Raw genomic sequence first — 9,632 nt, forward strand, 5'->3', positions numbered from 1 at the left:
TGGTGACATCACCATACGGAAAATGAGTCATTATGAAAGAGTTCCAAACCACTCTGACAATTACAGCTCATTTTCAGTTTTCCCCTTAATGGCTGGAGCGGAATCAGTGGAATGGTAACAAACACATCAAACCCATGGTTTCCATGTGTTTGATGCCATTCCATTTAATCCGTTCCAGCCGTCCTCCCCTCAGCAGCCTCTACTGGACCACTCCCAGACAATAGCACAATTCTTGCTTGAGAAGCTATTTTAGTTTATTTTTTACCATTTCAATTCTTGCTAAGATTTTTTTTTATATATCTTTTTAAACAATCACGGCAAGGTAATTAATTGCCAGAAATTATTTGATATAGAGATAAAAACGTCTGCATTGGACCTTTAACAACAGCTGGTTAGTGTTTTCCCTGGATTTTTTTTGCAGTGGTGGCAAGGGCCGTAGAGGCCTACAATTCTTTGGGGTTATACAACTGTGATTTGGGTTGAACGACTGTGAGAGAGTCAGTTCCGGTGACTTTTAAAAAGGACATTCTACTCCAAAACTAATGAAAATTAAATTATGCTGACAACAACTAAAATATAATTTCAGAATTAAGGCCATCACATATTGGTCCATATGATCAGAAAGGTGTGCTATTTAGCAATAAGCATGATCCCCTGTAGCCCAACTGATGCAGCATAGTCAGTGGCTATAAATAAATAGGCTGAAGCAGAGGGTTTTCCATCTGCATTTACCCCATTGGGCAAATCATTACCTAGTCTTAGATCACAAACAGTAAACCCCCCTGGAGGTCACCCCTATAGAATTAGGCATTAGAATACCAGAATGGACATGAACCTTCTTATGGTGGGAGAAAGGTAAGCCATTTTGTTCAAGTAGTTGGTCAACAATGGTTTGCCAGTTCTGTGATAAGACATTGCGTAAAATAATTAATTAGAAGATTGTATCTGCACTGTATGTTTGTTCGCTAGCTAGCCAGACAGTTTTAGAGGTATAATTCCATTAACTTTTCAATTAACTGCCAATATACCAACATTCCATTCAAACAATATAACTTTTTACCGCTTCTATGAAACTCGACCAAAACAATGGAAATGCATGGAAAAGTGTGGGGGAAAGATCCCTAATCTCCTTATTGCCCCCCCAGTAAAATTAGCCTACATTTAGGCCTTGTTATATGTGTATTTTTTTTATTTATTTTTTTATTTTATCCCCTTTTCTCCCCAATTTTCGTGGTATCCAATCGCTAGTAATTACTATCTTGTCTCATCGCTACAACTCCCGTACGGGCTCGGGAGAGACGAAGGTCGAAAGTCATGCGTCCTCCGAAGCACAACCCAACCAAGCCGCACTGCTTCTTAACACAGCGCGCCTCCAACCCGGAAGCCAGCCGCACCAATGTGTCGGAGGAAACACCGTGCACCCGCCCCCCTCGGTTAGCGCGCACTGCGCCCGGCCCGCCACAGGAGTCGCTGGAGCGCGATGAGACAAGGATATCCCTACCGGCCAAACCCTCCCTAGCCCGGACGACGCTAAGCCAATTGTGCGTCGCCCCACGGACCTCCCGGTCGCGGCCGGCTGCGACAGAGCCTGGGCGCGAACCCAGACTCTGGTGGCGCAGCATAGCACTGCGATGCAGTGCTCTAGACCACTGCGCCACCCGGGAGGCTATATGTGTATTTTAACACTATGTTGAAATAAAAATGGGAGTATAACGCATGTATGGATGTCAACCCCAATACATATTGATGTCATCATCAATCAACTGCATTAGAGTTAAAAATAACTTTGACTACCACCACCAATGTCTGTATGCTAGCTATGCTACCAGCTCATACGAAGTCACTTCTTCTAAACCTGAAAAAGGGACAACTTCTAAATGTTGTGCAGCGAAACCAGCCAAATACACTTGGTGTACAAAACATTAAGAACACCTGCTCTTTCCATGACATAGACTGACCAAGTGAAAGCTATGATCCCATGATGTCACTTGTTAAATCCACTTCAGTGTAGATGAAGGGGAGACAGGTTAAAGAATCATTTTTAAGCCTCGAGACATGGATTGTGTGTGTGTTATTCAAAGGATGAGTGGGCAAGACAAAATATGTAAGTGCCTTTGAAAGGGGTATGGTAGTAGGGGCCAGGTGCACCGGTTTGCGTCAAGAAATGCAACACTGCTGGGTTTTTAACGCTCAACAGTTTCCCTTGTTTATCAAAAGTGTTGCACCACCCAAAGGACATCCAGCCAACTTGACAACTATGGGAAGCATTGGAGTCAACATGGCCCAGCATTCCTGTGGAACGCTTTTGACACCTTGTAGAGTCTGAGGGCCAAACAGGTGGGGTGCAACTCAATATTAGGAAGGTGTTCTTAATGTTTTGTACACTCAGTGTATATCCAAATCAAACTTTAGTAACCACATTGTGAGCCTGTTACAATACATCAACCATGACGAATTTCACGAATATCCACTTTGTTAGATTTGTTGAATGTCCGCCAATCCAGCGTCCTTCTATCCCCCACGGTCTGCGTTCCATTGACCTCTTTAACGGCACCTATGCAGTCAATCCACAGCCTTAGACAAGTTGTAAATGCAACAAGTACTGATATTGTATCATACAACAGCACGCTCAGCTTACCAAGAAAACAAAAATGTATACATTTATGGTCTGTTGACATATTTTAGGGGCTATTTATACAGAACATTTGTATAAAACCCATATAAAATGTATTTATGATTATATGACAATATTTTAAAGTTGACAAAAATATTTATATTACACAATTTCTGATATATCACGCCTTTGTTATATTTTTCTTGCATAAGTAAAATCAAGATTATGCCTCTAGTGCCATTCATTCCAATTATATAGAGTGGTTTGGATTTCTCCATGACCAATATGGCTGCCATTTTCACCCCATTCTGGATCTTCGAGGGTTTATGACATAGCCCTTCTAGTAATTTAATAGGATTATTTATTATTTTTTATAAGCTGACCAACTAAATAGGGAAACTATTCTACTATGGGGTTGTCTGATTTTGCTGTTGGTTACTCGTATTGTTGGTTGAGGAAAATAAAATGTGGACAACAATATGAGATATCGTTGTAGGCAAAATTCGCATAAGCAATGGTACTGGGGCTCATCCCCACCTGGCTCTCGTTTGGATCATAGGTGCCGTTCTCAGCCCAGGCGGGCTCTGGCCCAATTTAATCCCTGCTAATAATCCAATCTAATCCAATTGATGGCAGACCTTGATGGTGAGGGACTAGAGCATTTACCTTTTACCATCACCTTGTTGCCTTGCATATAGAACTGCTGAGTGCCATCTCCTGACTGTTGGGAATACTGGACGATGGCTGCAGCAGACTGGGAGTTTCCAGAGTTGGACATGGTCAGAGGCTGCAGGGCCTGTAGACCCCTAGGTAGAGCACTGGTCATCTGGATGGCACCATCCTGAGTAAAAGCAACTGAGGACAACAAACGAATAGGGGTTAAATTGGGCCAGGGCCTGCATTTACCCCATAGGTAATGATTGGCCCAATGAGGTAAATGCAGATCGGCAACTATCTGCTTCAGCTTATTTATTCATAGCCAGTGACTACGCTGCATCAGTTGGGCTACTAAAGGTTATTGTGTATCTTTGTCCACAACAGTTGTTGCGCGATCTCTAATATTAAGGAAGTCTCTAGGTTCTGGTCGCCCGAGTTAGAATACCTCATGATAAACTGTAGACCACACTATTTACCAAGAGTTTTCATCTATATTTTTCGTAGCCGTCTATTTACCATCACCTCTACTCTACATACGAGACGCATACAAAGCTCTCCCTCGCCCTCTATTTGGCAAATCTGACCATAACTCCATCCTCTTAATTCCTGTTTACAAGAAAAACTCAAACATGAAGTACCAACGATGCAATCAATAGGGAAGTCTTCCGATGAAGTTACAGGACTGTTTCACTAGCACAGGTTGGAATTTGTTCCGTGATTTATTCGATGGCATTGAGGAGTTTACCGCATCAGTCACTGGCTTCATTAATAAAGCCCCGTTTCCACTGACACTTAAAAGGGGGGTCAATTAGAGCCAAATTCGAGCTGGCTCAAATGGAATTCTCAAATTCGAGCTGGGTCGAGGAAAACCGGGCCAGCGCAGCCCAGTTTCACAACTGGTGCCGGCTCAAATGGAATTCGGGCTGGTGACACCATTTCTATTGAACCACCAAGCTGATCACTGCTGGATGCTGACAACGTTTAGCTAGCTCATCTGGGCTTGTTGCTGTTAGTTAGCACATGGACAAACAGTACTGCAGTAGTCAGACATGACACAAATTACCACCATAGCTGGATCCATTCATTTTTGCAATACACAATATAATTGTATGAGAACAGTCAGCCCTCGAATGCTAGCTACCTAACGTTAGCATGCAAATCAAAGTTGAAACAAGCTAGTTAGCTAACGTGAGCTAGCAGGAATTTTAGCTGGCCAGGTCGTATTAAAAGCTAGGTAGCTACATCATAATGTATTAAACCTGTCGTCTGGTTTGCTTGGTTAACTAGCTAGCTAATAGCCAATGCCATGGCAAGCAAGGTAGAAATTAAGCTAGCTAGCCTGTTATGCTAGCGACAACGCTAACCTTTTACCGACTTCAAAGTGCCAATGGAAACGGGGCTTGAGTGCATGGACGACATAGTCCACACAGTGACCGTACAAACATATCCTAACCAATAGCCATGGATTACAGGCAACATCCACACTGAGCTAAAGACTAGTGCTGCCGCTTTCAAGGAGCAGAACACAAATCCAGACGCTAATAAACAAATCCTGCTATGGCGTCCGACGAACCGTCAAACAGGCAAAGTGTCAATACAGGACTTAGATCGGATCCTACTACACTGGCTCTGATGCTTGTCGGATATGGCAGGGCTTGCAAACTATCATGGATTACAAAAGGGAAACCCAGACACGAGCTGCCAAGTGACACGAGCCTAACAGACTAGGTAAATGCCTTCTATACTTGTATCGAGGCAAGCAACACCGAAACATGCATGAGAGCACCAGCTGTTCCAGACAACTGTGTGATCACGCTCTCTGTAGCAGATTTGAGTAAGACCTTTAAAAACAGGTTAACATTCAGACAGATTACAAGGACACGTACTTGGAGCATGTGATGACCCAACAACAAGTGTCTTCACTGACATTTTCAACCTCTCCCTGACCCATGTTTCAAGCAGACCACCATAGTCCCTGTGCCCAAGAACGCCAAGGTAACCTGTCTAAATGACTAGGTTGTGTTATTATTGTGTAGCACTCACATCCGTAGCCATGAAATGCTTTGAAAGGCTAGACATCAAAACCATCATCGCAGACACCCTGGAACCACTGCAATTCGCATACTGCCCCAACAGATCCACAGATGACACAATCTCTATTGCACTCTACACTACCCTTTCCCACCTGGACAAAATGAACACCTACGTGAGAATGCTGTTCATTGACTACAGCTCAGCATTGAACACTATAGTGCACTCCATGCTCATCACTAAGCTAAGGACCCTGGAATTAAACACCTCCCTCTGCAATTGGATACTGGTCTTTGAAGGTCGCCTGCAGGTGGTGATTATAGGCAACAACACATCCACTACGCTGACCCTCAACATGGGGGGCCCTCAGGGGTGTGTGCTTAGCCTCCTCCCCCTCCTACTACTCCCTGTTCACCCACGACTACATGGCCGCACACAACTCCAACATCATCATTAAGTTTGCTGACGACATGACGGTGATTGGCCTGATCACCGACGACAATGGGATAGCCTACAGGGAGGAGATCAGAGACCTGCCAGTGTGGTGCCAGGACAACAACCTCTCCCTTAACGTCAGCTGATTGGGGACTACAGGAAACGGAGGGCCGACTTCGCCCCCATTCACATCGACGGGGCTTTGGTGGAGACGGTCGAGAGCTTCAAGTTCTTCGGTTTCCATATCACTAAGGACCTATTATGGTCCAGACGGGACTGCACAGCCAAGTCTGGGACCAATAGGCTCCTGAACAGCTTCTACCTCAATGCCATAAGACTGCTGAACAGTTAATTAAACGACTACCTGGATTTTCTGCTTTTCTCCCCCCTACCTACATGTACTTCAATCAATCACCTAATCAAACCTACATGTACATACAGTACTACCTTAATCATTCGGGGTGGCAGGTAGCCTAGTGGTTAGAGCATTGGACTTGTAACATAAAGGTTGCAAGATCGGATCCCCAAGCTGACAAGGTAAACATCTGTCGTTCTGCTCCTGAACAAGGCAGTTAACCCACTGTTCCTAGGCCGTTATTGAAAATAAGAATTTGTTCTGAACCGAGTTGCCTAGTTATATAAAAGGCTAAAAAAACTAAATGTATCACCCCAACTACCTCCTTGTATATAGCCTCTTTATTCTGTTACTATTTCATTTTTATCTATTTGTTCATTTTCTTACTTTTAACTGCATTGTTGGGAATTGGCTCGTCATAAGTAAGTAAGCATTTCACGGTAAAGTCTACACTTGTTTTATTTGGTGCATGTGACATTTCATTTGATATGGACCAATATGTTACTGGGCTTAATTACAGAGAGGAAAATTATATCTGTCGGCATAATTTTCCCCCCATTCATTTTGGAGTAGAATGTATTTTTAGAAAGTCACCAGAACCTCTACATTTAATTTTTTGGGGCCTCATGACCTTTGCCACCACTGACAAATATATCCAGGTAGGAAAAATTAAACAATCATTGATTTGTTTTGTTGTTTAAGCTTGGACACTTCAAATTAAGTGAAAACGTTATGCCTATGTGTTTAAAAAGGAAAAGGCACTCGACAGGAATGTCATCATTTGAGCATTACACAGACATCACATGCGATTTGGTTATGCAGAAATGGTGCAAACAGCTGCCAATTACATCAGTTTATTAATTAAGAGCGTGCAGTATGCGGTCTTGTCCTTTCACATAACCAAATCAACTATGGACTATCAGAGACTGAGATGTGTCAAATACATCTGGATTTTTTAATAAACATATTTATTTTTGAAACACATGTCCCTTCCAGTGAGACTTACTGAACTGGCCATGGTTTGTCTGATAAATAGAGGCTGGCATGCCGGGCCCTGGTGGGACACTGCAAGGCGCTACCTCTTCTTTTATCTCTTCAACTTTTGGACCTGCTGGATCTGAAGACACTTTTCTGAGGAGAAAAACAAATTTGCAAAGACGACTGTGAAATAAATGTATTGCAGCTCTATTATTCTACACTTTAATTTAAAGTAATACCTGTATGGCTGTCTTCTGGGGGTAATCTCTCTCCTGTTGTGTGCATTAGAAACATCTTCGTTTGAGTTTCTGTCCTCTGATTTTGCGCTCCTTGTTGCTACCTGGGAAATTAAACCTTCCATTAACAGTTGATATGTCTGGCTTATATGCAAGTTAACAGCATCAGTCATCTGGAGACTATGCTTAGGGATGATGGACATCTGCAGATCATAACACTTTGAGGAATGTCTATCTCCATTTTAAATACCTGTGCTAGTGATGATAGCGAACCACTGCTGCCCTGCTCCTGCATTTGACAGGCGTTGCTTGCCATGATAATCGTCCTATAAAAAACAAAAAGGCGGGCAAATTAATGATTGGCTAATTCAAGTTCTTCGGTTTCCATGTCACTAAGGACCTATTATGGTCCTAGCAAGTGGTGCTAGCAAGGTTCACAATAGTCAACCATATTGTTTCCACTTTCAAGCTATCCTGTCCGTTGGCATGCTCAAGGTGGTGGTGGTGGCAGCTAAAGCTAGCAACCTAACATTACAGTTAGGCCACTGGATGTTACATTATTAGATTGGTACCGTCGCTAGCTAAGTAACAAGCTGAATAAGCAGTAGTTAGCTATTTACTAACTTAGCTAGGTAGCTAGCCGGGTAGTATCGTTTTTTCCCGCTAACTTACCAATAGATAGCGAATGCAGCCACTGATTAACGTTAAATCACTGATTACGCCGCGAATGGATGGTCTGAGAACCAATGCACACGTAACACCACGTCAGCTCTGATGCAGCTGAAATCTGCGAGGAACTCAATGGCGTCCTAACCAAATTCGAAAAGTACTGCGAATATAAATTAATTTAGCTGGCTGTGAACGGAGTCTAGGTGCGTTGTTGACTAATATGTGGCTAACTACCTCAAAATTAATATAAACAAATATCGCTGTCGATTAGAGTTAAATGGAAATTAACCGTATTTATTTAAAAATCATAATAGATCGTACGCGCGCGATGCATATCATTTAAAGTGTTTTTGATTGGACAGAGCTAACTTTCTTGGAACGTTGAACTCCTGCCGCCAAATCCCCATCCCAGTCAAACTGCTCACCCGATCTACCCTGTAACACCCATTCAGTGACTGTTTCACATGGTTGAGATTTGTCCGATCCGGAAGGCTCATCACCATTCAGGTCTGTGTTACTTTGTTACCACTTGTCCGTAGCTACTGTAGCTAAGCCTACTACTTGTAGCAGAGTATCGATCGACACGTCAATTAATAAAAGTGAGTAGCGAGCGACATCTGGTGGTTTTAGGTCAGTAAATCGACCCCTTTGGCTACAGACAGACTTCCCACCAACACAATACTGCCAAATATTTGTATAAGTATCTGTGAGAGATTGTTACATGAGATTACAATTTATATCTAACTTTGAAACTAAAGTACATATAATGTAATTCAGTCTAATTGTAATTGAATGTTGTTTATGTGCTAAGAGTATGTTATGTTCATTTTCAACATTTTGGGCAGACAGGTTCTAAATTGTAGATGCATCTCTGGATCTCCTAATTTAATAAAAATGTGCCTCTAGGCAAATACATTACATTGACACAGTGTAAAATCAAATATATGTGTATTTCGTGTAAATGTAATATGTTATGAATAGAACCTAAATAATGAATTAAGCAATGAATACAGTCACAGGTAAATGGCGCTGTATTCGTAACACTGCCTCGCGTTCCTTATTGCTTTTATAAAACTGTTACCAACATATTAAAGTAACAATGAATTACATATTTTCAAAGTTATTTTGATGAGTCAATTCATACAATTTCATTCTTCCACCAGAAAATATAGTCCGGACAAAAATCTGGTTGTTTGTTCTTTTGGTCATGTTGCTACAGACGCGAATGCAGTCATGAATTATTTTTGCATCGTTGCTATGCAAAAGGTTTTGTCACAGAAAGAACAATGAGTCAGATATTTCACCGGATGTATACATGTGAAGCATCCGGTTGGCGTTTCCACTCACTACCAAATATGGCCAGTGTTCGGCAGTGGGAGAAGATGGATTTTGGCAAACATTCTGCAAATTTTCTCATCGATGAAACATTTGATCTCCAATTTTTATGTTTCCAAAACTAGAATCGGTACCAAACAAAGTGGACTGCGTTTTGTAGACTTTACCCGTTGAAAAAGTTTTTTAAATTATTTTTATTATGCAAATACATGCTAGAACGAATCAATTGAACTAGGTCTGCCAACCTCCTTGCTTGTTCTGCACACTATGATGAATTTGCTCCCATTGGAAACGACAGGCTCTGGTCTATCTTGGGTTAGTT

The 9,632-nt window shown here is 42.1% G+C and overlaps 1 protein-coding gene across 1 annotated transcript; it reads right to left on the reverse strand.

Moving 5' to 3' along the window:
• Window positions 1-2,441: 2,441 nt before the first annotated feature.
• Window positions 2,442-8,035, reverse strand: LOC139582334 (cAMP-responsive element modulator-like). Its single transcript, XM_071412324.1, has 6 exons — window positions 7,979-8,035; window positions 7,557-7,632; window positions 7,310-7,410; window positions 7,099-7,223; window positions 3,281-3,469; window positions 2,442-2,554 (listed from the first exon to the last, which is right to left on the reverse strand). The coding sequence occupies exons 2-6, from the start codon at window positions 7,620-7,622 to the stop codon at window positions 2,442-2,444; spliced, it is 594 nt and encodes a 197-aa protein (XP_071268425.1). The 5' UTR covers window positions 7,623-7,632; window positions 7,979-8,035.
• Between the last annotated feature and the right edge of the window lie 1,597 nt (window positions 8,036-9,632).

The sequence above is a fragment of the Salvelinus alpinus genome, chromosome 8, assembly GCF_045679555.1.
Source record: "Salvelinus alpinus chromosome 8, SLU_Salpinus.1, whole genome shotgun sequence".
NCBI lineage: Eukaryota > Metazoa > Chordata > Actinopteri > Salmoniformes > Salmonidae > Salvelinus > Salvelinus alpinus.